Source organism: Phascolarctos cinereus, unplaced genomic scaffold, assembly GCF_003287225.1.
Source record: "Phascolarctos cinereus isolate Bilbo 61053 unplaced genomic scaffold, phaCin_HiC Scaffold_3;HRSCAF=262, whole genome shotgun sequence".
Classification (NCBI taxonomy): Eukaryota; Metazoa; Chordata; class Mammalia; order Diprotodontia; family Phascolarctidae; genus Phascolarctos; species Phascolarctos cinereus.
The window spans coordinates 158,296,254-158,323,502 of NW_027555736.1; the positions used below are offsets into that span (position 1 = coordinate 158,296,254).

General features: G+C 38.2%; 1 protein-coding gene and 1 long non-coding RNA gene across 3 annotated transcripts in view; one reads left to right on the forward strand and one right to left on the reverse strand.

The window, feature by feature from the left end:
* The window catches only part of LOC110204967 (uncharacterized), a 29,418-nt gene extending 20,972 nt beyond the window's left edge, over positions 1-8,446 (reverse strand). For both annotated transcript variants that reach the window (XR_002323478.2, XR_002323477.2), the window contains exons 1-2: positions 8,351-8,446; positions 146-334 (exon numbers count right to left, since the gene is read on the reverse strand). This is a non-coding gene — a long non-coding RNA (uncharacterized LOC110204967). The remainder of the gene's footprint in view (positions 1-145; positions 335-8,350) is intronic.
* A 61-nt stretch (positions 8,447-8,507) lies between these two features.
* On the forward strand, positions 8,508-26,843 carry RSL24D1 (ribosomal L24 domain containing 1). Its single transcript, XM_020981236.2, has 6 exons — positions 8,508-8,656; positions 15,311-15,424; positions 22,694-22,766; positions 25,054-25,117; positions 25,329-25,414; positions 26,205-26,843. The coding sequence occupies exons 1-6, from the start codon at positions 8,576-8,578 to the stop codon at positions 26,276-26,278; spliced, it is 492 nt and encodes a 163-aa protein (XP_020836895.1). The 5' UTR covers positions 8,508-8,575; the 3' UTR covers positions 26,279-26,843.
* The last annotated feature ends 406 nt before the right edge of the window (positions 26,844-27,249 follow it).

Genomic DNA, 27,249 nt, shown 5'->3' on the forward strand with positions numbered 1-27,249 from the left:
TCTGGTTGGTGACCTCTAAGAAAAATGTAATGGAGCTAAAGAGGACTGAGAAAGGGATAGTAAAAACTGGGCATTTATAGCAACTCTGAGGTGCAAGGCACTGTGATAGCTGATGAGAATCCAAAGGTGAAAAAACAGTCCTTACCTTCAGGTAGCTTGTCTTCAGGTAGGAAGAATTATGACATGTACACAAGGAAGCACTCCAGAATGTAGAATAGGAGAGCAGTGAAGGAGAGTTTCAGGCAAAATGATCTGGGAGGATCTGGAGAGTGATTATCTTCAGCAGGTATGAGCAGGGAAAGCTTCATGGCGGAGGTTGCAACCTGGGCTTGGCCTTGAAGAGGGACGACTATGTCAGTCAATCAGTCAACAAGTATTTATTGTCTGCTGTGTGCTGTGAGAGGCAGCATGGGATATAGAGAGCTAATCTCAGCTAGTTAGACCTAGTTAGGTTCACGTGCCTCTGATACATATTATTTATGTGACTGCCTCTGACCTGTCTCTATGTGAACCTGGGCAAGTGCTCTAGGCAACTTTCTTAAGACTATTTTCCAGGGAAGGTGCTTGACCTGTATATTAGTAGAGGAAGTTCCTCATCAGGAGTTTTCTCTGCCAGTGAAATGATGGGTCCAGTCCCTGTCTCTACTACGTATTAGGCACGCGTTCAGCACTGGCTGTACAAAGACAAAAATGAAATAGTTCTTGGCTGTCAAGGAGCATACATTCTATCAAGTGAGATAGTGCAGATATTTAAACACAAAAAATAAATACAAGGTAATTGGGCCAGTCAAGGATCTGAAAAAGTTTCACGTAGGAGGTGGGTAGTTCAGCTCAGCTTTGAGGGAGGCTAAGAAATCTAAGGGGCAGAGGTGAGGAGGGAATGAATTCCAGGCATAGGAGACAGCCCATGTAAATTCATGGACACAGGAGATGCAGTGTCACGTGGGGAAAAGCCAGGCCAGTTTGGTTGGACTGTGAATGAAGAAGCATAATATCTAATGCTTGTGGAAAGGTAGGCTGGAGCCAGCATGTGAAGAGCTTTAAATGTCAGACACAGGAAGTATGTATTTGATCTGAGAGGCAACATGGAACCCCTGTTGCTTCCTGAGCAGAGGAATGACATGCTCCAACCTATTCTTTACAACAGCACTTTGGCAGCTGTGTGGACGATGGAGTGGAAAGGAGAAAGGATGGAAACTAATTAAGGAGGTGAATGCAATGATCTAGGTGAAAGGTGATGAGATTTTGAACTAGGGTGGTATTTGTGTGAACAAAGAGAAGGGGAAAATGTGAGATATTACTGGGATGGAAGTAGTTAAGATTTGGTAACTGAATGCAGGGTGAAGTGAGAGTTGATGATGATCCTAAGGTTACGAATCTGAGTGGCAAAGGAAGATTCTGCCCTTGACAGAAATAGGGAAGTTAAGAAGGGGAATAGGCTGGATGGGGAAACATAATGATTTCTATTTTAGACGTATTGAGTTGAAGATACTTATAGTATATACAGCTCAAAGTGTCCAGTAGACCGTTGATGACATGAGACTGGAACCTGGGAGAGAGATTATGGCTTGATTGATACAGATCTTGGCATCATTTGCATAAAGATGATAATTAAACCCATGGAAACTGATAAGATTGCCAAATGAGAGTACATGGAAGGAAGAGAGAAGCCCCAGTACAAAGACTTGGGTTCTATCCACACTTAGGAGACAGGAGGATATGGATAATGTTGCAGCAAAGGAGAAAGAGGAGTAATCATATTGGTAGAAGGAGAAGCAAGAGAGAGAGAGAACAGTGTTGTGAAAACCCAGAAGGGAGAGAATATCCAAGAGAAGGTTAGTCAACAGTAATATATGCTTCAGAAAGGTCAAGCAGGGTGAGGTTTGAGAGAAGACCAGTAATGATAAAGGAATGTGCTCTGTCTGCATCTCTGTGAGAGGTGGCCTGCATGTATACACACAGGCAGGAGATAATATAGTGAGTCTGAGGAATAGCTAGCACTGCAGTTTAGTTGCAGTGTAGAGTGTATGAAGTGAAAATAAGTCCCGTGTGTGAAATAAGACTGGAAAGGTAGGTGGGAACCAGATTTTGGTAAGTCTTAAATCTAGACTAAGGAACTTGTATTTTTTCCAATAGGCAGTTGGAGCCACAGCTCCATTTAGAGCCAAGGTTTTTGAGAGGAAGGATGACATGGTTATTTCTTTGTATTAGTAATATTATTTTGGAAGCTGTGTGACATATGGACTAGAGAGGGGGTAGATACTTGAGTGATAATCCAGATGAGGTATGATGAGAACCTGAGCTAGGGCAGTAGCTGTGTGAGTAGAGAGATGTGTACGAGATTTGTAAGATATTTTGGAGGAAGAATTAGAAGAACTTGGTAACTGATTGGTGGTAGTAAGGAAGGAAGAATAAAATGTCTTTGAGGTTTTGAGACAGACAATATGGTGGTGCTTTCCAGAGCAATACTGGAAGTTTAGAGGTGGAGGGGATGAATTCCATTTTGGACATATTGAGTTGAGGTGCTGTTGCAACAAACAGGGAGATGCCCATGAAAAGGCATCTGGAGATATGTGATTGGAGCTGACAAGAGAGATCTGGGCAAGATGTGAATTGGGAAGTCCTTAACATAGACGTGACAATTGAAGCCATAGGAATGGATCCAGAACGTCAGGCCATTGCCTGTTCCTGCTAGCCCTTGTTCTGTATGCCTCCTTCCTTCCTCTAAATTACTTGAAAAAGCTGTTTGAAATCAGTGCCTTCACTTCCTTTTCTCTCATTCTCTTCATCCAACCTCATTCCTCAACTAAAACTGCTTTCTCTGGTTACCGAGTCTCCCTTAATTGCCAAATATAAGTTTGTTTGTTGGTTTTTTTTCTCAATCCTTATCCTTCCTGACTTCTCTGAAACATCTGTCACTGCTGTCAGCCTCTCCTCCTGAACATTCTCTCTTCTTCGCGTTTTTATGACATTACTCTTTTCTAGGTGGAAGAAGAAAGAGTGTGAGAGTTTGAGGGATTTGGCAGGGTCAAGGAGAAAGTATTTTTCTAGGCTAGGGAAGACTAAGCACGTTTGTAAGAAGATGTAAAGGAGTCAGTAGACAGGAAAAAATTGGAGATAAGAAAAGGAGAGGGAATAATTGATGTTGTAGATTCCTAAAAGAGCCATAAAGAGATGGGATAAAGGACCCATGGGAAGGAGTCTGTACTGAGGAGGAGGAGGAGGGCCTCTTTACCTTCTGAGATTGGAGCAAAGAAGGAAAGGATGGATGTGGTCAGAGAGATTTTGAAATATGTAGAATAGGTGATGATGGCATTCCTAGTATAGTTCCAATCTCAGTAAAGGATGTGAGGTTATTTACAGAGAAGGGTTGAGTTGGTTTCTTGAGGAGAGAAGAGGTTTGCTACAGTTATTATGAAGAGTAATAAGGAATCCATTAGTGATGAATAAAAAAGATTGCTGTGTGAAGGACCAATTGAACAATGGATGGGGCTGTATGGATGAGGAAAGACTTAGCATATTTATTCTGTCTGGAAAGAAGAAGAGATTCCTCAATAACAGTGATAATAGCTTATATTTTTTTCTTAGCACTTTAAGGCTTTTCTCACAATACTCCTATGAAGTAGATGGTACACGTATTACTATCCTAATTCTATACATAAGGAAACTGAGGCTTGAAGATATTAGTATAGTGTAGTGGAAAGAGTGCTATAATTTGAATTAGGAGACCTGGGTTCAGAAACAGGTTTTGGCACTAGCTGGGTGACCATGGGTAAGTCAGTTAACTTCCCTGAACTTTAATTTCTTTATAAAATGCATGTGATAGTATTTTTGCTGCTTTCCTCACAAGGCTATTGTCAGATAAGCACTTTGTAAATTATAAAGCATTATTTAATATGAGTTGCCCAAATTTGTATAGTTAGTAAACAAATCTTGAACTCAGTCATATTCTGTAGGTCCTGTGCCCTTTCCATTCTACTAGACTGGCTTTCTACAAAACCATGAGGGAAATGAATAGAGTGAGCATGGACTGGTTCACCAAATCCTCGAGGACTGTTTCAAATTCAATTCTACAGCATTTCTTAAATGTTTACTTAGCACTATATACTAGGTGCCCCTTGATGTTTGAAAAGATTCATTTTGTCTTAAATTTATCTTGACCACACACAAAAAAACCAAAAAATAATTTCATACGTAGATTGTATTAGACTTTGAGGCCACATATTGTAATGGAACACACACTGGGCTCAGAGTCAGGAGACCCTTATCTCTTTTTTTACTGGCACATTCTTTGTTTTGGGCAGAGATGGTATGCCTATCAAATGTGTAGAAGATACAAAAAAGTTAGGAAGGATAGCTAACATATTAAATTATGTAAGAGTCAAAAGGATCTTAAAAGAGTTCACAACAGAGGCAGTAAGGCAGATTTCAAATGTATACAAAGAAAGTTTCCTAATGATTTAGAAGGACCCAAATGTGTAATGGACTAGAGACATGCAATGGGTACCTTACTACTGGAGGCCTTTCCAAGGAAACTGGATGACCAGTTTTAAATATCAGAGAGGAGATTCCTACTCAGGTACCTAGATGTCCTGCAAGGGGTCCTCTCTTCGATCTCAGGACTGTACCCAGGGAGGTATTTGGGGAGCATTGTCCTTGAGACTCTAGGTGGAAGTCCCTTAATGTCTGCCTCCCCTTCTTACAGTGTCATATCCTCAGTCAGCAAGCATTTACTAACTGCCTACCATGGACCAGGCACTGCGGATCCAAAGACAAAAAAGGAAATATTTTCTGTTTTTAAGCTTACATCCTACCAGAAAACACAACAGGGGCAGAAATAAGTACGTACAAAGTGTATACAAGGTAATTATTTTTGGTGGGGGGAGGTGCTAGCATCTGGGGGGTGGGGCAGAGATCCAGAAGACTTAAAGTAGAAGGTTGTCCTTAAGATGAGCTTCAAAGGAAGCTAGGGAGTTGAAGAGTTGAGGAAGGAATAGATTCCAGGCAGGGGCATATGCAAAGCTAGAAAAGGAGATGAGTTGTCACATGTGAGGATCAGCAAAGCCATTTTGGCTGGATGTAGAGCATGTGAAAAAGTAATATATAACAGGGCTGGAAGTGTAAATTGGAGTCAGGCGATTAAAGCCAGGCTTTAAATTCCTGACAGAGGAATTTGCATTTGATCTTCCAGGTAACACAAGTTAGTAGTGTTTGTTGAGCAGGGGAGGGATGTTGTCAGATTTGTGTTTTAGGAATATGACTTTGGCAGCAGTATAAGGGATAGACTAGAGAAAGGTAAGACTTGAAACAGGCAAATCAATTTGGAAGCTATTGCAATAGCCAAGGTTAGAGTTGATGAGGGCCTGCAATAGGATGGTGGACATAAATAGAGAGGAGACAGGTAAGATATCATGACTTGTCAACAAATGGGGAAACTGGGGAGTCAAGGATGATTCTGACTTTGAACATTATGAGATATGTAACTTATAATTAATGCTGGGGCTTCACTAAGACAAAATTCTGCTGTAGGCTCTGACTTGGAAAGCAGCTTTCTCCTCTCAGTTCCTCTTCTCTTCTTTGTTCCTCTGTGCTGCCTTCCAAGGACTAAGGGTCATTCTTTATTAAAATCTTCTGGGTGTACTCGGCAGTCTGTTGAACCAGACCTAGGTCATAGGGTTGTTGGCTCCTCCGTATTATTAGGTATCTATCCATAGTATTATTATTATTAGGTATATTATCCATAGTATGAGGTAGAGTTGGGAGTTTCTACCAAGCTGACATGTCAGGGAGATGGTGCTAGGGCTTTGAACATATAAGATCCTTTTGCCCATGTCCCTTTTCTTTCTGTGTGGTCTTTATTTCCTCAAAGTATAATAGAATGCCCTTCATATAGTAGGTATTTAATAAATGTTTGTTGAATGGGACTTGGGGTTCCTGTCTTCACTGTGCTAGTGGCCCTAGGCTAGCTTTCATAGGAATAAAGAAATTAACCTCATTGGGAAGGCTGAAGTAGAGAAAACAGCTGTACTGTATTTGGAATACAGGACTCAGGTTGTTGGTATCTTGGGTTTTTTGCTTGCTACCTATGTGACTTTGTGGTAGACTGGAAATGATGCTGGATTTAGAAGAGCAGTTTCTCTTGTAAGGGTCTGGTATCAAAGATATATTATCAGCACTTAACACATATTCCTATACACATATGTTATATGCACATATATGACCAAAAGCCATTCTTCTGTGTGTTCAAATGATATGAATGAGCAGTTCTCAAAATAATTGCAATCTATTAGCTATGTAGAAAATGCTTCAAATCACTAATAATAATATAAATGCAAATTTTAAAAAACCATGAGGTTTCACTTCATACTGTGCAAACTGGCAAAGATGAATAAAGATGCAAATGGTAAGTGTTGGGGGGGCTGTAGAAAGATAGGTACACTAATGCATTCTTGCTGGAGCTGTGAAGTAGTACAACCATTTTAGAAAGCAATATGGAATTATGCAAATAAAGTGACTAAAATATCCATACTCTTTGACTCAGAGATTCCTCTACTAGGCTTATACCCCCAAGAATGCAATTGATAAGAAAGTCCCCTATATACACCAAATTATATATATATATATATATATATATATATACACACATATATATGCATATATATGTATATATATATTCACATATACATATGATACATATTTATAACAGCATTTTGTGTGTGTGTGTGTGATAGCAAAGAACTGGGATCAAAGTAGATGTTCATTAACTAGGGAGTGGCTCAACAAATTGGGGTACGTGAATGTAATGGAATGTTACTGTGCTGTAAGAAATAATGAATGGGACAGATGCAGAATAGTGTGGAAAGATCTAGATAAACTGATGCAGAGTGAAGTAAACAGAGCCAAGAAAACAATATACATCATGACTTGTTATGGTCCATGGGATTTTCTTAGCAAAGATACTGGAGTGGTTTGTCATTTCCTTCTTCAGTGGATCAAGGCCAGCAGAGGTTAAGTGACTTGCCCAGGCTCATACAACTAGTAAGTGTCTGAGGCCATATTTGAACTCAGGTCTTCCTAACTTCAGGCCCAGAGCTCTATGACCACTGAGCCATCTAGCTGCCTCATAGGGACTATAGTAATGTAAACAGAAAGAACCACACAAATGAAAAGTGGATGTTGCAAAATTACAAAGAACAAGCATGGTTCCAGAGAGATACAAGAAGATACCCCCACTCCTTTTCAGGAGTGTGCAGTCCATGTGTTACTTTTTGGATGTATCCATCAGTTTTATGGATGTTTTTCCTCTCCATTTTTTGTCTTAAAAATATTATTTGTAGTGGATAGAGCTCCGGCCTTGGAGTCAGGAGGATGTGAGTTTGATGGGGTGCTTTGGTGCTTGTACTTGTACCCCAGTTTCTCCCTAGCCTCAGAAACACTATTCCTGACAGTTTCTCCCTAGCCCAAGGACACTGTGCCTAGCAGTTATTCATGCATAGGCCTCAGCATGACCCTTATCTCTCTCCGTGGTGCAGCTACACAGAGCTGGGCTGCTCAGGCCCAGGCCTCAGATCATGTCTCTGGAAGCCTCCCAATTCCTTAGTAAGTTCCTGTCTTGTAAGAAAGTTTTCCCTTGTTGCAGAGCATTCTCTCATCAAGACAGAGGGAGAGGGGTGCCTTGCCCAGCCCAAGGAGGTTTGTCCTTCGCCAGCCCAAGGACTCTTCCTCCTGCCAGACTCCAAAGATCCATACCTCTGGTCATCTCCGTCCCTGTCCGGTATACTCCCTGTACTTTGCCATCCATAGCCCCCAAAGACACCTGCACCTTTGGATTACCTCATCAGTGTCCCTGGCATTTCTTTCCCATGCTCTTTTCCATATAAACCCTAGCTGCATTCTCAGTCTCTTGCAGCATCCTTTAAGAATCCTTGCCCACTGAAAAGTGTAACAATAAACTTTGCCACCTTGAATTAAAGAATGCTTGAGTCTGTGAATTCATTCCTGAGGACCTGTCCTGTACTCTGGTCTTTGAGGGGTCACAACCTTTCAACCTCTCACACCGCAACAAGTTCAGATCCAGCCTCAGACACATAACACTTACTAGCTGTGTGACCTTGGGCAAGTTACTTAACCCCACTGCCTAGCAAAATTTAAAAAAAATTTCTTGTTATATGGGATGATTCTTTGGAAAAGGGAGGGGGAGGGGGAGACAGATACTCTACCATTCCTTCTAACTCTGAATCTGTACTCTCTCTGTGCCTCAATTTCCTCATTTCTAAAAGGCTGGGATTGGACTAGATGAGTTTTGAGGTCCCTTTCTGGTATACATCTATGATCCCTAGGATTCACGGACCTTCCAGTGCTGAATCTCCCGCAGTTCCCGCCAGGGGGCGCAACGCAGATTTCCATCAATTGTCGTCCTCAGCAATGCCCACACGGTGGCGCCAGAGGGCCCCGCCGCGTCGTCCCGGGGCCTCCAAGAAGCCCTAGAAGAAAAAACGTAGTTCCGGAAAAGTCCTCATCGTCACTTCCTCTCAAGCGTCCTGATCTCTAGGAAGGGTGGCGGCGCAACTTCAAGATGCGCATCGAGAAGTGTTATTTCTGTTCCGGGCCGGTGTACCCGGGGCACGGCATGATGTTTGTCCGCAACGACTGTAAGGTGAGGCCGCGGATAGCGGGCGAGGGACGGGGTGAGGTGTTAGGTGCGGGCACGCTGGGGTGAGCGTGTGTCGGGTCTGGCATGCGTCCCCAGGACCTTGAGAGGTTCCCTCCCCCAACCTCCAATTCACGTGACTGTGCGCTCTCTGAAGGGCCTCGCTCGCTTGCCGTAGTGTTTTGGGTCTTTTACGCTGCCGCTCTGCTGCTGACTTGCTGCGGTTGGTGGGTGGGCTGGTCAGATCCCAGGAGCCTCCCACCCCAGAGACCGAGTTAGAGGCCACTTATTGGGACCACTTATTTTCACTTGGGGCTACGGGAGAAGACAATTTAAACAGTAAATAATTCAGTTCGATAATTATTAAGCCCCCCTTTTTTAAAATATAAATTTACTTATTTTTAGTTTTCAGTATTCACTTCCACAAGTTTTTGAGTTCCAAATTTCTCACCCCTCCCCCCACCCCAAGATAGCATGCATTCTGAATACCCCTTCCCCTGGTCTGCCTTCTCTTCTATCTCTCCCCCCCCTTCTCTTATCCCCTTCCCCTTCTATTTTCCTGTAGAGCAGGATAGACTTCTGTACCCCATTTCCTGTATTTCTTATTTCCCAGTTGCATGTGAAAACATTTTTTTTAAAACATGTGTTTTTAAAACTTTGAGTTCCAAATTTTCTCCCTTCCTCCCTCCCCACCCACCCTCATTGAAAAGGCAAGCAACTCAATATAGGTTGTACATGTGCAGTTATGCAAAACACTTCCATAGTAGACATGTTGTGAAAAACTAACTCTATTTCCCTTAATCCTATCCTGCCCTCCCATTTATTCTATTCTTTCTTTTGACCCTGTCCCTCCTCAGAAGTATTTGCTTCTGATTACCCCTTTCCCAATCTGCCCTCCTCTCTATCACCCCCTGCTCTCTTGTCCCCTTTCCCCCTATTTTCCTGTAGGGTAAGACAGATTTCCATACCCAATTGAATGTGTATGTTATTCTCTCCTTAAGCCAAATCCTATGAGAATAAGATTCCCTCATTCCCTCTCACCTTCCCCTGTTTCCCCTCCACTGTGAGAGACTTTTCTGTTTTTTTTTGTGAGATAATTTACCCATTCTACCTCTCCCTTTCTTCTCCGAGTATCATCCTCTCTCATCCCTTAATTTTATTCTCCAGATATGACCCCTTAATCTTCAACTCACCCTGTGCCCTCTATCTATCTATCTATACATACATACAGTTTTTTTCCTTCAACTACCCTAATACTGACAAAGTTCTCATGAGTTACAAATATCATCTTTCCATGCAGGAATGTAAACAGTTCAATCTTAATAAGTCTCTTATGATTTCTCTTTCCTGTTTACCTCTTCATGTTCCACTGGAGTCCTGTATTTGAAAGTCAAATTTTCTGTTTAGCTCTGGTGTTTTCATCAAGAATGCTTGAAAGTCCTCTATTTCACTGAATGACCACTTTTTCCCCCTGAAGGATTATACTCAGTTTTGCTGGGTAGGTGATTCTTGGTTGTAATCCTATCTCCTTTGCCCTCCAGAATATTATATTCCATGCTCTGTGGTCCTTTAATGTAGAAGCTGCTAAATCTTGTGTTATCCTGATTGTGTTTCCACAGTACTTGAATTGTTTCCTTCTGGCAGCTTGTAATAGTTTCTCCTTGACCTGGGAACTCTGGAATTTGGCTACAATATTCCTAGGAGTTTTCCTTTGGGGATCTCTTTCAGGAGGAGATCTGTGGATTCTTTCAATTTCTATTTTGCCCTCTGGTTCTATATCAGGGCAGTTTTCCTTGATAATTTCTTGAAAGATGATGTCTAGGCTCTTTTTGATCATGGCTTTCAGATAGTCCAATAATTTTTAAATTCTCTCTCCTGGATCTATTTTCCAGGTCAGTTGTTTTTCCAATGAGATATTTCACATTGTTTTCTAATTTTTCATTCTTTTGGATTTGTTTTACAGTGTCTTGATTTCTCATAAAGTCACTGTCTTCCAATTGCTCTATTCTAATTTTTAAGGAAGTATTTTCTTCAGTAATCTTTTGGACTTCCTTTTCCATTTGGCCAATTTTTTTTTTAGGGCATTTTCTCCTCATTGGCTTTTTGGACCTCTTTTGCCATTTGGGTTAGGCTGTTTTTTAAGGTGTTATTTTCTTCATTTTTTTTGGGTCTCCTTTAGCAAGCTGTTGACTTGTTTTTCATGATTTTCTTGCATCACTCTCATTTCTCTTCCCAGTTTTTCCTCTACTTCCCTTACTTGCTTCTCAAAATCCCTTTTGAGCTCTTCCAAGGCCTGGGACTGATTCATATTTTTCTTGGAGGCTTTGGATGTAGGAGCTTTGATTTTGTTGTCTTCTTCTGGTTGTATATTTTGATCTTCTTTTTCACCAAAGTAAGATAATATAGTCTGACTCTTTTTGCGCTGCTTGCTCATGATCCCAGCCAATTACTTGAGTTTTAAACCTTGTTAAGGTAAGAGTCTGCTTCCAATGTGAGAACTGTCCCAAGCTTCAGGGGTTTGTGGAGCTGTTTTCAGCGATACTTGGAGGGACCTGTCAATTTTCAGTTCTTCCAAGGTGGTATGATAAGGGGCGAGGTGTTTACTCCTTTCCTGGCCTGTGACCACAAGTACTCCTTTCTGTCCTGTAACTGTGAGGAGGTGTTCCTCTTCACAACCACTACAAGCTCCACCACGCCAGCGCTCTTCCTCACCCCAGCACTGCCGCCCAGAACTGTGACGCAGATCCACACAGGGGCAAAGCAAGAGATTCCTGTCTCAGCACTGGCAAAGAGATCCCTGCAATCCCTCTCTAATCAGCCACTGGATTCCCCCTCAGTCTGTGGGCCGGAAGCTCGGGAAGCAGCTGCTCCCCCACAGGGCCACGCTCTTGGAGAATGGAGCTGAAATCCCGCCTTCCTTTCTCAGCACCGACAGAAACAGACTTTTCCCACTGACTTTCTAAGTTGTCTTTGGCATTGGTGGATTGAGGAGTCTGGAAACCTCCACAGCTGCCTGCGATTCAGTTCCCTGAGGCCTGGTCCAGGTTTTCTGCGGCCTGCGTGCCCACGCCGTGCTGCGCTCCCAGCCCAGCATGATACACCTTTCTGATCAATCCTCCAGGTTGTCTTGGGCTGGAAATTTGTTTCACTTTGTCTTTTTGTGGGTTCTGCTGCTTTAGAATTTGTTTAGAGCCATTTTTTATGAGTATTTGGAGGAGAGCTCAAGCAAGTCACTGCTTTCACTCCACCATCTTGGCTCTGCCTCCTCAATTATTAAGCCCCTTCTATGGGCAAGACACAGGGTTATAGTTAAGGAATAGAAACAGAAAAAATGAAATGGCCTTTAAGGAATTAACATTCTACTTGGGGAATACAATTCCATTCAGTTCAATTCAGCAGGCATTTGTTAAGTTCCTGCTTTGTACGAGGCACTCACAAGGGGTGGGGGTTAGAACGAAAAATGAAATGTACCTTGCCCAAAAGGAGCCTGTGTTCTTGTTTGGGGAGGAGGGGTGCGGAAACGGCAATTAAGTTCGATGTAACAAGCATGTAATGTGTATTTTGTGTAGATTTGGGGGGGATACCAAAGGCAAAAAAACCGAAGTCACCCCCCCTGACTTCAAGGAGTTTGGGGGCAAGTAAGTAAATACAAAGCTTATATAAAAGAGAACAAAGTAATTCCAAGAAAGAGAAGATGTTAATGCTTGGGTGGTGCAGAAAGACTTCCTGTAGCAGGTGGCACTGGGGACAACAGAGTTCTCCTAAGAAGTGGAAGTGAGAAGAAAATGCTTTCTAATGCACTTTGTACCCTTGTACAAAATGGAGTGCCTACAAGTTTGTGAAACTTGGTGATGGGAAGAGTATAGTGGAACTATTATTGCATTTTTTACTCTTCTTTCGTCTGCCTTATCATCTTTTTGTACTTAAAAAGGAGCATAAAATTGGAGTGGGAATAGTGAGGCAAGAAAGGAAGATGTCGTGTTAATTTAACAACATTCTTTGTTACGATGAAAACTTGTTTATATTAATTTGAGATTCGTGAATAGATTTCAGGGGGTCCTTGAACTCAAATGCGGAAAAAATGTATTTTTATTTTCACTAACTTCTAACTGAAATTTAGCATTTCCTTCAGTTATTTAACAATGTTTTCCCAAGAAAGACTCTATGAGAGAATAACTTGAAGAACCTCCAATATAAAGCCATCTCTCCATCCTCCATTCAGCCAGTAAAGTGATTTTCCTAAAGTTCTGGTCTGATGACATTATCTCAGTAAACTCCATTGGCTCCCTGTTGGCTCAAATACATCAAATTTAAAAATCTGACATTCAGAGCCAATCATAATTTAGCCCCTTCCCACCTTTTCGGTCTTTTTATGATGCCTTATTCCCTGATACATACTCTTGGATACACATTCTCAGTTCTGGGCATAACTGGAATACTCTTCCCCTCCTCAGCTCTACCTACTAACTTTTCTGACAAGTCCCAGCTAAAATCTAATCTTTTCCTGGAAGCCTTCCATAACTCCTCATAATTCTGGTGCCTTTCCTCTATTAATTATTTACTGTTTATCCTGTCTATAGCTTGCTGTGTATATATTTATTTGTGCTTGTCTGCTCCTTTAGATTGTAAGCTCCTTGAGGGCAGGGACTATCTTTACCACTTTTTGTATCCCCAGTACTTAGTGCAGTCTTGACATAGTAGGGCTTAATAAGGGGCTTAGTAAGTGTTTATTGATTGATATGGGGAACTGAGACAAATCCTAATGTTATATTTTGCTTTTGTGTATGAGAAACTTATATTTTTCATATGTTACATACTTTTCTTTATGCAGAATGAAAATCTGGTATACCTGTTATAGAACTGTTTAAGGGTTAAAGAGTATTTGTTTTAAGTTCTCAAATTAGAAACTTCCGTATTAGTGCTGTAGTGGTATGATGGTTGATGTCATCTAGTCATGTATCTTTGTTTTTGGTTTTTTTTTGGGGGGGGTAGGCAGTGAGGTTAAGTGACTTGCCCAGGGTCACACAGCTAGTAAGTGTTATATGTCTGAGGCTGGATTTGAACTCAGTTCCTCCTGAATCCAGGGCTGGTGCTCTATCCACGGTGCTACCTAGTCATGTATCTTCTAGATACTTTTGAATTCAGCACTTCAAACTATTCCTCGAGTATGACTAGTTGTTTTCCTGCTAACCTGTTCTTATTATGAGTCACCTTCAGTAATGTGCAGTAAACAAATTCAATTTTATTTTATTTGCAAAACTCCACAAAAATCAAGTATGTTTAAAAAATTTCTGCCGTTCCTGCAGAGTGTAGTACAAATTGCATTTAAGGGGGCAGATAGGTGGTACAGTGGATAGAGCACTGGCCCTGGATTCAAGAGGACCTGAGTTCAAATCCGCCCTCAGACATATAACACTTACTAGCTGTGTGACCCTGGGCAAGTCACTTAACCCCATTGCCTAGCCAAAAAAAAAATTATGTTTAAGACACATGAGACTTGGGGCAGCTAGGTGGCAGCAATCGATAGAGCTCTGGCCTTGGAGTTTCAGGAGGACCTGAGTTCAAATGTGTCTCAGCACTTGACACTTACTAGCTGTATGACCTTGGGCAAGTCACTTAACCCCAATTGCCTAGTAAAAGCAAAAAAAAAAAGCAACAAACACAACAAGACACATGAGACTGAATGAATAGTAGCACACTGATGCATCACAAAGTTGTAGGGGGCATTTGTCTGTGTTCAAATATAGAAGGGACTAAGTTGGATCATTAATCATATTAAGATACCAGTCAAGAATTTTGTTCATTTTTTATTAGATTTGTGAAGGCAGTCTTAAATGTAAATACAGCATATATTTATCAGAATTTTTTTTTTTGGTAACAGGACTTGTGATTTCATCTTTATAGAGAGCTCCAGATGAGGTACCAATAAAGTTTAGCTCTTGCTCTCCAATTTAATCTTGGAGAATTAATTGTCTGGAGCACTGACAGGTTAAGTGATTTACGAGGGGTCCAACTCCTACCAGAGGTGGGAGTTGAATCCAGGATTTCATGAGTCTGATTCTAGCTCACTTTCCATTTTATGATGCCTCTCATTTATCAAAATAGCAGTGTTAAAATGGAGTGAATTTTAAATTTTATTTAGCTTTTTGTTAAGGTGAGAGATACTTAAGTGAATTTTGAGCTTAAACATTTGAGTCTGGGTAAAAAGTATTATTTTTTTAAAAAATTACCTGGCCTAGCATTTAATTACTCTTTTTTCCCCCCTTAAAGGCATTTGAAGTACACAAAAGTTCTTGAGAATAAAGGTTGATTAGAAATTAGCCTTCCTTACTTTCCTTAACATCTTCTCATTTTGAGTGACTAATATGGGGAATTTAATGTTTTTTAAATTTATAAAAATGAGTAAGACCATCTTGGGGCCACATTTCTAGTGATTCCAGCTTGTCAATAGGTTATTCCCTGAACTTTTTTCTGAGAGTCATGGGTTAGTATGTAGTCCCTGATTGATTTTAAAATGAAGTGGGTGACAGGAAATAAGTGTATAGCAGTTGGTGTTTCTCAGTTTTACTTTACTATTTGTTTGGCTTGGGACAGTAACATTTTATTTCAGGAGAAGCCTTAATGCTAACTTACTTAGTTTTGTTTTTATTTTTCCTTCAGGTTTTCAGATTTTGTAAATCTAAATGCCATAAAAACTTTAAAAAGAAGCGCAATCCTCGTAAGGTCAGATGGACTAAAGCCTTCCGAAAGGCAGCTGGCAAAGAACTTACAGTGGTGAGTACAGTGGACTGGGAGTAGTCTGGATATTTTTCAAAACTTTGATTTTTATTTTAGCAATATGTGATAGAATTGGTCATCAAATGGCTTCTTGTAAAATGATTTCCTAGTTTTACCTTTCTGTTGATTTTCTAGATAATCTGTAATTCTTAGAAGTCATTAAATATTGTAATTCTGTAGAACTTAGTAAGAGAAATAAAAGCCAGCCAAGTCACAATATGTAATAATACTCTGCTATATTTAGTCATTAAAAAAATTGAGATCCTTTGTCATTTGGAAAATAGTGGGGAACTGTGGCATGGATAATTCTTTTGGTAGATAATTTCTCTAATTCAAGATTTAATAATAGATAAATTGCATTTTAGGAAATATTTGATAAAGAGGAATCATACAAATGTTTTTAAGGAGTGTTAAGTCCATCCATGGCAACTTGCAGTATTCTAACCAGACCAAGCTGTTTAAGAACCCTGCTGATATTTATTGTTAGTTACTGTGGGGATACAGAGCTCAGTTTGCTATAACCTAGGGCTGAATTTTACTAGATCAGTATGTGGCATATCACATACTCCCTTATTGAAGGATTTGGGTTGAAAAAAACCAAACAAACCTAAACAAAGAAAAGAAAATCCTAGCTGATTCTATTAGGTGGGGATTCCAGGATTGCTATAATGCCTTTCTTACAAAGTGCTTGATGTACTAAAGAATGAATTTCAACATTTAACATTGTAAAATTAAAAAATAAAATAAATGAACTAGCAAGAACACCTAAGGAAAAACCTGGCAGGGTCAGCATAGACAGAAAGTCATATTAGAGGCTATACGTGGTGTATAGAACAGTGTGTGCAGTTAGACCCTGTCAGTTACAGAGAAGGTAGGTAAATGGTGGAGCACTGTTCCATCCAACCAGAGAAGTTCCCAGACTCGTTCTTAAATTGTTGAGGGCAACTAAGGTAACTTCTCCATAGAAGCCTTGATATAAGTTCTGATCTGTTCTTAGGTGGAGTTTGTGTCCCCAAATTATTACATGAATTAAGTCATAGGGATGGAGTAAATGCATAGTTGCCAGTTTCACACCTTAGATCATGAATTCTTTTCCTATTTCCTCCAGAGGGTTTGGTGGGTTTTTTTTTTTTTTAGGTAATTGAAGAGAGAATCTGTTAGAAGAGAGCCCTGTTGTTTTTTTTTAAATTTGCTTCTGTAAATTATGTAAAGTGGTACCTGTACTATATCTGTCCACAAATGAGATAATGTATGCCAAGTGCTTTGCAAACGTGAAAGTGCTGTATAAATATCACTTTAGGTGGACAAATTAATAGTATTAAGGTTTGACTTATTTAATGAACAGGCTCTCATTTAAAAATAACACTTAAAATGTCTTAAGGGCATAGTGAGATAGTAAAGTATGGTATTCTGTCTGAAGGTTTAAGAATAAAAATATTTAGGGAAAAAAAGTTATTTGACCATCTTCTAAGGAAACGGGAACATACGACCAAAACTTGATGCAGTACATCCCTAACCTTCACCATGCTAAGTGATCTCTTTATTCTATTCATCTGGGGCACAGTTTGCTTATCTTATGGACAGCCCTTTATTGCCATCAACATACATATAATAGGGAGTCCTCTGTAATTGCTTCTTGTCCCTATCTTGCAGCTGGCTAATTAAAGGAGGAATATGCAAATCTCTTCAACCAGGCCTCTACTACTGGCACAATTGCAGTATTATATTGGCTTCTTAAGAAATATTAATTTAGTATTTTAATTGTTAAAATGTTATCCTTTCCCTTCAAAGTTGCTCTTTATCAAGGATTATTTTTCAGAATCAAAGAAAGTAAAGTAGTTGAAAAAATCTATAGGGATTTTCTGGGAAAAACACTTTATTGTAGCAGTTGCTTCAGTAGTTTTAAATTTAAATTCTATTATTTTTTCCCAATTAATAGGTACTAATTTTCTCTTCCTCTTACCTACCTCTTCCCTCTGCCTCAAATTGAACAATTTTTTTAAAAGGCCAAAGAAAACCCTAATAACAAATATCTTTAGTCAAGCAAAACAAATTCCTACATTGGCCATGTCCCAAAGTATTCTTTATGTTGAATCTACCACTTCTCTAGCAGGAGGTGGATGGTGTACTTCAACTTTAGTCCTCTGTGGTACTGCAGTAATTTTTAAGGGATTGAGAAGATTATCAAGATATAATTAGACTATAAAGAAAAAATGAAGAATCTCAAGGCTTTCTGGGGAGACTGGTGATCTGCAGCAATTTTGCCTCCTTTTATTTATTTATTTATTTATTTATTTTTGCTTTTTGGTGAGGCAGTCAGTTAAGTGACTTGCCCAGGGTCACATAGCTAGTAAGTGTCCAGTGTCTGAGGCCGGCTTTGGGCTCAGGTCCTCCTGACTGCAAAGCTGGTGTTCTACCCACTGCACCACCTAGCTGCCCCAAACGTTGTGGGGTGTTTTTTGTTTTTTTTTTTTGTTGGTGAGGCAAGTGATTTGCCCGGAGTCGCACAGCTAGCGAGTGCTATGTGTCTGAGTCCAGATTTGAACCCAGGTCCTCATGATTTCAGGGCTCGTGCTCTATCCACTGTGCCACCTGAGCTACCCCTCATCCTTTCTTGAGACTTAATTTGCTTTCCAGTGTGACTTATCAGTTATACTCTGATTTGTGCTTTGCATGTCCTGTCTCAGAAGTTTATCCTTTGGAATTTAATGGAAAAAATTTCTTTAGATGGATAAATGCATTTTGTGTGGTATAAAATATAGGAAAATTAGAATTCATGATCTTTTGTATTATCCTTTTGATGACCATAAGCATCTTTTGAGGGATTTTCAGTTTACTGTGGTTGTTTTGCTAATGAAATACTCACCCTCTCAACTCTTTCATTGATTCAGCCAAGTATATATTGAGTGCTTACAATGTGTAGGTTGATGTGGGTGATACAAAAATGAATAACAGAGTTTTCCTCTCCAGAGAGCTTATAATCTGACACCTGCCTTCTCACAATTACCATCTATTTACTCATTAGCTAGGGACTTCTGTCAAGTTGCATGCTACTGTCAAGTGCATGCTGCCTCCATTTTAGTAATACATTAGAAATTCACTCAAATATGACTATTCTAGAAACCACAATCACAGTTGCAACTAAAGTAAAAACTCAGGTTTTACTGACTTACCAGTTTCTGTGGTGTTTTTAAAGCAATTTAGTAGCATAGTTCTTGCTATTTCATTAGGGAAATCTCAATGACTTTAATTTCAGTAACTGCATGGTTGTATTACATATGCTTCTTTTATGTGGATAAAGGAGTTACGCAACTATCATAAAGTCACTCTAGAATGATTAGCGTTTAGATCTCTAGAAATAATAGCCTAATGGGTTGTGGAAATCACAGACTCGAGCGAGTAACTGCATTGATAATGTCTATTTGAGAGAGAGACAGTCTGTGTATGTCTGTTTCTGTTCTTGCGTACATGCAGATTCCTAAAAGACTTGTATCCTTAAGTAAAAACAAGTCTTATGTCTTAAAATTGAGCGTTGTCATTTGTAAGCCTGCAAGTGGAATTTAGATTAAATGTTGTTATGTGACACAAAATCAGGATGGCGATTTATTATTTGGATTGATTATTTTACTATTTGCTGTAAATATTGTGATGATAGTGCCTCATTTTCAAAGTACACTAAACTTTGGAATTTCGTAATACTGTGGTTTTTGTGATAGAAGGGCTAGATGCTGCAGATATAGAAAAGAACAACATGATTAGGCAATCGGTAGTTGCATAAAGTTAAGAAGACATTTAAACTGAAGGTCATATTCTTTGTTTAGAATCTTGGAAAGGTTATGGCATTATGGTAATAATAGTTGGGTGTAAAGTTCATTTTTTTATATTTGCTGTATTCATTTTGAGTTGACTGTGAATAGTCATCTAGACAGCATTGCCTAGGAATGGGAGAACTGGGTAAACTTAGGTGGGTGACCATCTACTTTTTTACAGATCCATTGATTTCATCTATGTAGGAACTTCCTGGGAGGACCTTCCTCTTCTAAAATAGAGCATTACCTTCTCTCTAACTTCTAAGTTAGAGACTTAGAGAGTTGCCTGGGGCGCAGAGAGGTTTGGTGATTTGACTTTGTTCATCCATCTTGGTTGTTAGAGGGTGGATTTGAACCTTAGGTCTTCTTCACTGGATCTGCTCTTAATCCACAAGCCACTCTGGGTCATCTATATGTAAATAATAGTTGAATCTGTGAAGGCAGATGATATCACTTGTTATAGTCATCCACTTGTTGAACTGAATCATAATAGTGTGTTGTGATTTATTATGTAGTGTATACTGCTCTGGATGCTGAGGGGGTATAATGAATATGACTTTATCCTTGCCTTCATGAGCTCTTAATCCATTGAGATGTCCCCAAATAAACACAGTATAGAGTGCAGAAGTGTTAGTGAGATGTACAAAGTGAGAGTTCCCTGGAGGGAAGGGATCACTTTTGGTAAATGTTAGTCCTCATAGCTGGGATAGCCATTTGTTCAAAAAATGATTTTTATGACCTTTCCCCTCCTTAACTTACGGTTTTCAGTCACTGGCATTTTAATTGCTTGCCTTTTTTTTTTTAAACATTAGTCAATGTGTGTTGAAATCTCTGTTTTGAGTACTCTCTAGATGAGTTTCTTAGAAACTCAATGAATTGGTACTGCCAGTAGTTTCTTTTTTTTTCTAAGCCTGTCAGTATTTATCAGTGAACATTTTTAATAGTGTTAAATTCTGTATAAATGGATGTAGCAGTGGTAGTTGTCATTTATGAGAGGCCATAAATAGAAGCAAAGTGCTAGCCTTGGTGGATTTCCTTTGAATACTGTTTTTCAATATCAATATTTACATAAGTGTCTAATAGCATAATTGATGAAGCTTTCATCATAATTTTCAACTGTAAAGATTTTAAAAATATTTTGAGATTGACTTGATCTTATTTGCAGGTACCTGCTCTAATCTTTTCTAATTTTAATAGATTATAGGAACAATGTATTCAGAATGATGTATTAACTACATTTTTTACATTGAACTATCTAATGTAAAATCCCTTAACTTACTTACCACTTAAGAATTTCTGTCTTTTTCCATCTTTTTCTCTCTTTCTCTTGACTCTTCCACTGTCTCATCCCTTCCTTTCCTTCCTGTCTTTTTAGATATCTTGCTCTATCTTTCTTCTCTTGTATTTTTAGTCTTTCCTCTTCTTGATTGTTAACTCTTTCATATCCACATTTCTGAATATTCCTATTGTTTTTCCTTTATTGCCAAAATTCTTGTAAGAGTAGTCTGACCAGCTAGTTACTCTATCACTTGGTCTTTTTTCAGACTTCATCCTACTTCTGAATTTTATGGCACTGATAACCCTCCTTTTTGAAATTTTTCTCTCCCTTGACTTTTTTGATAATGTACTCCTCTAGTACTTTTTTTTTTAAGCCTTGGTTGGCCCTTCCTGTTTTCTTTCTTTTTTTTTTTAAATTTTAAACTTTTAATTTTTTCCCCTGTTTTCTAAATACTATATATTCCCTATATTCTAAATAACTGTTATTCCTCCTGATTCTGTTCTCGGCCCTCTTTCCCTGCATTTGATCTTGGAGAAACATGATGATAACAATATTTTACTTATATTTGTATAAGATTTATAAAGTGCTTTAATTTGAGGTAGGTACCATATGTATCGCTACCACTGTTTTCCAGATGAGGGAACTGAAGCTCAGAAAAATTAGCAACTTGGCAATGATCAAACAACTAGTAAGTGTCAGAGCCGAAGTTCGTGCCTAGGTCCCCTGATGGCTCTGGTTTCTTGGGCAATTTAGGTTAAGAACATGTGCAATATTTTTTCCATTACACTGTCTTCTTCTGCTGCTCACCGCTCAACTAACACTTCCATGTAGGCGCCTTCTAGATCTTGATTTCCAGAGCTGTGTCTCGTGTTGTTTTTTTTTCTTTCCTGAATATCTCTACTTTATTCTTATGGTGGCATTTCTACCTTGGTGTTTTCAAAATCAAGCTAATAAACCTTTCCCGCAAATCTCTTTTTCTGGTAATAGCACTACCTTCTTCCCTGTCACTCAAGACTAAAATATCAGCATAAATCATCTTTGACTTTACCATTCCCTGCATCAGTAAATACTGTTGATTTTGCCCCTTAAATGTTTTGAATACACTCTTTTTCTCCATTTCTACTATTACTATCCTACTTTAAGCCTTTATTAGTATTCTTTCTCACATTCTTGCATTAATCTATTAACTGTTGTTCTGCCTTTGGTTTCTCTGCCTTCTAGCCTAACCTTACATATTGCTACCGAATTAATCTTAAATACAGCTTTGATTGCATTACTTCTCTGTTCAAAAAGCTTCTGTTATTGGACTCCCTGCTTCCTGCCAGATAAAGTCTGAACTTCTTATTTTGCTATTTGAGACCTCTTCAGTTTTGCCCAGATTTCTTCCATTATCCCCTTTTTGTGCTTTCTAGAGTTTAGCTAGTCAGCAAGTAAATAAGCATATATTGTCTTCTGTGTACCACTGTGCCCAAGTCCTGGGCATACAAAGAAAGGCAATAATAGTGCCTACCCTCAGGGAGTTCACATTCAAATGGGAGAGACAGCATGCAAACAACTACATATATACAGGATATATAAAGGATAAATTCAAGATAGATGGGGAAAGGCTTCTTGTAGAAGATCATATTTCAAAGAAGCAAGAGATATGCCTGTTGCTTTCTTGCTTTCATGCCTTGTCTCATGCTCTTTCCTCTGTTTTCAGAATGACCTTCTCTCTGTCCTTCTAGAATGAACCCTCCAGATTGATTTTTCTACCCCTCCTTTAAGACCTGGCTCAGATGCCACCTTTTAAGTTAGACTTTTTGTTCTCCCATATGTTCTCCCATAGCACAAAGTATCCTACAAGTATTTTTCAGCTCCTGTTCTCTGTGCCTTTTGTTTCCAATTCTGCCTTGTATTCTCTTCAGTTCTGTGTGTCTTAATGCCCTCTACTCTTGTAAGCCCTTTGGGTAGGGACTATGACTTATTCTTTTTATTTCTACAATAGCTAACCTAGTGTCTCACATATAGTGGAATGAATGGATAAAAGTGCTTCTACAGTGGTCACTATATAATAAGAAATTAATGTATTTGGTTTGACATAGTTTGAACCGTTTGTAAAAGACACTATTTTAACTTTGTTAAAGATAAACTTTGTATCTCATAAATGCATAAATTTTCCTTAATTTTTTTATACAGGATAATTCATTTGAATTTGAAAAACGTAGAAATGAACCTGTCAAATACCAGAGAGAGCTATGGAATAAAACAGGTAACATGCAAGGGATTCATAGGGCTTTTCAAGTCATACTGATTTGATATATACACAAAAATTATGTGGCTTTGTTGACATAAGAACTCCCTCAATCACCACCAAATTGCAACCCTTCTATAACATAGTAGGTGATTATGTCTTAGCTACCTTTTAATCAGAGAAATTAATAAGTAATACCTTAATTTATTTAATGCCCAAGTATAAATATGTAGATAATGTTTTTATTGAGATGTGTGTAAGAATTTGCCTACAGATTTCTTTTTTAAAACAAGAAATTTGATGCTGTGGGAAAATACCCTTGAATTTGGTAGGAGCTGGGGACAGGTGAGGGAAGAAAACTGGAATATTTATATTATTAATTTAATATTCTTTATTGATCCAAAGCTGCTTTGTCAGTTTAGGAGTGTAAAAATGTATAGTATGGTTTGTTCATAAATTATTTTATTAGATACATTTTATCAATAAAATTTCAAATGAACTTAGTGCTTTTTAAAAAATACTTGTTTTTTTTGTTACATTTTAGGGCATTTTTATGAGAATTGAGCTTAACTTTGAACACAAGAAAGAACTGATGTAAAATAGGAGTCAAAACAAAAGAAAGTATTTCTTTTGGGCTTGGTGCTTTCACAATGGCAAGTGGTTACTTGAAAGTACTCATTTTCAGAAAATGAGTGAAGGGGCAAAAAGGGTGGAGAGGGAATTCCAGATTCACTGGCTTTAACTTTAGCCACAGGGAGCTTGTTCTAATAGGTGTTATTTTTTGAGCTGTCAGCAGTTTTCTGTGTTTCATTTTTATCATCTTCATATACTTCAGAGCAGCTAGGTGGTGAGGTAGATAGAGTGCTGGTCTTGGAGTCAGGAAGACCTGAGTTCAAATACAGCCTCAGACACTTACTAGCTTAGTGACCCTGGACAACTCACTTATCTTCTATTTGCCTTAGTTTCCTTATGGTTGTTATGAGGATCAAATAAAATTAAAAGTTCTTTGCAAATCTTAAAGCTCTAAATTCTAGTCATTGTTATTATTACTTTAGAAAACTGAAAACTTTGTGTTGATAGCAGCTTCTGATTTATTTCCAAACATAGGCCAGTTTCTTTCACAACTTGCAAATGATGGAGGAATCGGAAGTAAATGAAAAATAAGTTAGAGGTTGTGCTTTGCAAATATCTTGCTGGATCTCATGTTTCAGGAGAGGGTTGTGCTTGTCAGAATCCCAGATGGCGTTCTTTAACCAAACATGCTGAAAGTGCTTTTTTCAGCATCAAGTCCTAAGAGTGCTGATTAGTTTGTAGTCTGGTACGTTGCCTTGGCAGTGCTTTTCTTTCCTTTGAATCTTGGATTCAGGAATTAGGTAGCAGCATGAATTCTTCCCGTTTGTACTAGTCCATATTCTCAAAACTATCTTTTCCATATATATATTGTTTTTATTGTTTGAGCCTCATGTTAACAACCCTTGGAGGTAGTCAGGGAGGTAGATTCCTCATTTTGCAGAAGAAGTAATTGTGGCTCCCTGAGGTTTGTTGACTTGCTTGAAGTCATGCAAGTATGCAACAGCTGGCACAAGAATCTGGGTTTTCTGTAGTTTTCTAGCCCAACACTCTTTCCATTTTGCCCTGTAAAACTTTATTGCAAGGTTTCAGTGTCAGTGTGTTAGTCCTTGCAGTATTTTCTTACTGCTTCTTGGGGACAGCAGCTCCAATTTTGTTTTTACATGCTTTACAATTTAGATCTTTTGAATAGCGTCATTAAATAACATTCATGATACCATTAAGAAGAAAGTGTAAGCTAAGCAGTGCACATATTATTGCATAGATAAATATATTTGCCCATTAGTATAATTCCTTTTCTCTTTTTGTTTTACTAGTATTGTTGGTTGGTAAAGCAAATTCTTTACACCTCCTTAACTTTAGGCCTTCACATACTTTGCAACTGCACTGTGTCATCTCCTTGCTACAATACTTCCTTAAGCTGAAAACTGAACAGCCTTTGAGGTTCTTAAAAAATTAGAGAAGTGGTGTTTATGAAAGGATGAATTAATGAGGAATAATTAATCAAGAATATGTAACATGTCAACACATATCCACACTATCCCCAGTTTTTTATGGTGGTGATGTTTGAATTCACTTTCAATTTCAGTGCTTTCTAAATTAGGATAATGAAGGAATAAATAAGGAATAATCAAAAAAGTTATGTTAAAGGAGAGGTACATTTGAATTACAGGGGTTGAAAGCATATGCTTGTGTTAGAGGTTTTTAAAATATATTTTTATCTTTTTTATTGCAGTTGATGCCATGAAGAGAGTAGAAGAGATCAAACAAAAACGTCAAGCTAAATTTATAATGAACAGGTGGGAAAATTTGAATAAAGTAACTATAGGTCCACCTTACATAACATTGTATGATTTTTTTTTAATGATGAACATTTTTAATACTTTATATCCTGTTTCTGTTTTAATGCATTGAAATCTTCTGTAACATTGTTTTACCTTACCCAAGTTTAATATTGCTCTTACGGTATTAACCACAGCTTACTGTGTTGTTTTTTATTTCCCCCTTTAGGTTAAAGAAGAGCAAAGAACTACAGAAAGTTCAGGCCATCAACGAAGTCAAACAAAACATCCACCTTATCAGGGCACCTCTTGCAGGTAAACACTGTACCATGTGTGCTCTTTTTAAAACAAAGACTGGATTTATTGGAAAGATAAACTAGGGGGGCAGGTTGTTATTATATATCAAGTTCTTGTTGCATCTATAAAGGGATTTGATGTGCAAAATTTTGATAAACTTGTGATACTTGAAGAATATGTTTATTGCAGAGTCTTGGGTATATGAAATGTCTTAAAAATAATTTTGATGATATTCATATAAATTTAATTTATACCTTTCATCTGCTCTTAGTCAAAGAGTAGTATTTTAAACTTCAGTCTTTGAGTTCATTGAACTACTCTTAGTTACATGAATTTGTTACACGAACCATTTGGTCAGTTTGGCTTATGGTAAATTAATATACACTTATACTCCAGATAATTTGTAGAGGGCAGAGACAGGTGGGATTTGCTTTCAAACTAGAATTCAGAATGCATAAGTCCTGCTAAAGGTGAGCTTCTATTATAACAAATCTTGAGTGGTAACATCTGCATACCAAAAAGATATCTAGTGCCTAGCCGATGGCCCACTTCTTTCAAAGAATATTCTTGTAAAGATGACTGCTGTAACAAGAAGTCTGAAGTCTCCTGAGTTCACAGTAAAAAATCTAGGTAATACAGATTATACCTGGTAGATGATAATATCTGACTGGTAGTAGCTGACTTCAGAGACAGAACTTTTTTCAAACAGTTAAACACATATTTCAAAGTGCTCAACTCCTATAGAGAATGCTGTTATGAATTTTGAGGTCACAAAATGATTTTTTCCTCTGCTTTTTTTTTTTTAAAGGCAAAGGAAAACAATTGGAAGAAAAAATGGTGCTCAGATTACAACAGGATGTGGAGATGGAAGATGGTTCTTAGAAATCTCAAAATGGTTGCAACTTTCACTTTGTATTTCTCTAGAAAATCTCTTGCAGAGCCTTGGAACTTTTGTCCGTCATTGATTTATTTTTCACATTGAGCAAAATGAGAGATCATTAAAAATACATCTCTTCCTCATTGTTATCTGGAAACTGTCAAATTATGGGGATGTTAGAGTGTGTATTTCAAGGTTAAAGCTACATTGAATGGATGCTCTTTTGGAAGTCATGAAAGTGCTATTTGTAATTACAGAAGTGCATAGAAATAAAATAGCTGTATCATTTGGATAATGACTTCCAGCATTTATCTAATACTATAATTACATTGTGCTTTAAGGTCACTGTATAAAATAAAACATTTCTTTTTAATGTCCTCCCTTTATTGTCATGGGAGTGCAGTATAACTATGTTTATTGAATTAACAGTTTGTACAGTAATTGGTTATAAATTATCTTCTCTACTTACTATTGGTTAAAGTTTTACTATTTTGTTTTGCTATCCTCTTATGAGAACAATTGAATACGGAATACTTTGATTTTATAAACTGAGCACAAATATTCTGGTTACTTTGGCTATGGTTTAGCTGATCTTTGGTGTCTTGTTTTTGGATGGCTTGGTTGAAGATGGGGTTATTCATCACTGAGTTGGCATTAGCCTTATTCATTTATATTTTGTATTGTCCTCAAGTCCCATTTTAGGGTGCTAGGTTAGGGAAGTATCATTTTTATAGCACAGGGATAGTTTTAGAGAAAGCATCCTAATATCTTTTTCTCCAGAGGTTTTTTGTGACCTTTTTTTAGGAAAATTGAATTATACAAATAGCATTTTATTATCATATAAGGTAAATTGCCATTTTATTCAGACTTTGGAGTCTGTCTAATGGGTATCCACTTACATGCACAATTTTGATGGTGATTGAACCCAAGTGAAATAGCTGAACCAAAGAGAAATAGTATAGAGGGAAAAGAAAAG

Coding starts and splice junctions, on each gene's coding strand:
- RSL24D1 (XM_020981236.2), top strand. CDS start 8,576: ATGCGCATCGAGAAGTGTTATTTCTGTTCCGGGCCGGTGTACCCGGGG. Junction 15,425..22,693: donor CTGGCAAAGAACTTACAGTG/GTGAGTACAGTG, acceptor TTTTTTATACAG/GATAATTCATTTGAATTTGA. Junction 25,415..26,204: donor TATCAGGGCACCTCTTGCAG/GTAAACACTGTA, acceptor TTTTTTTTAAAG/GCAAAGGAAAACAATTGGAA.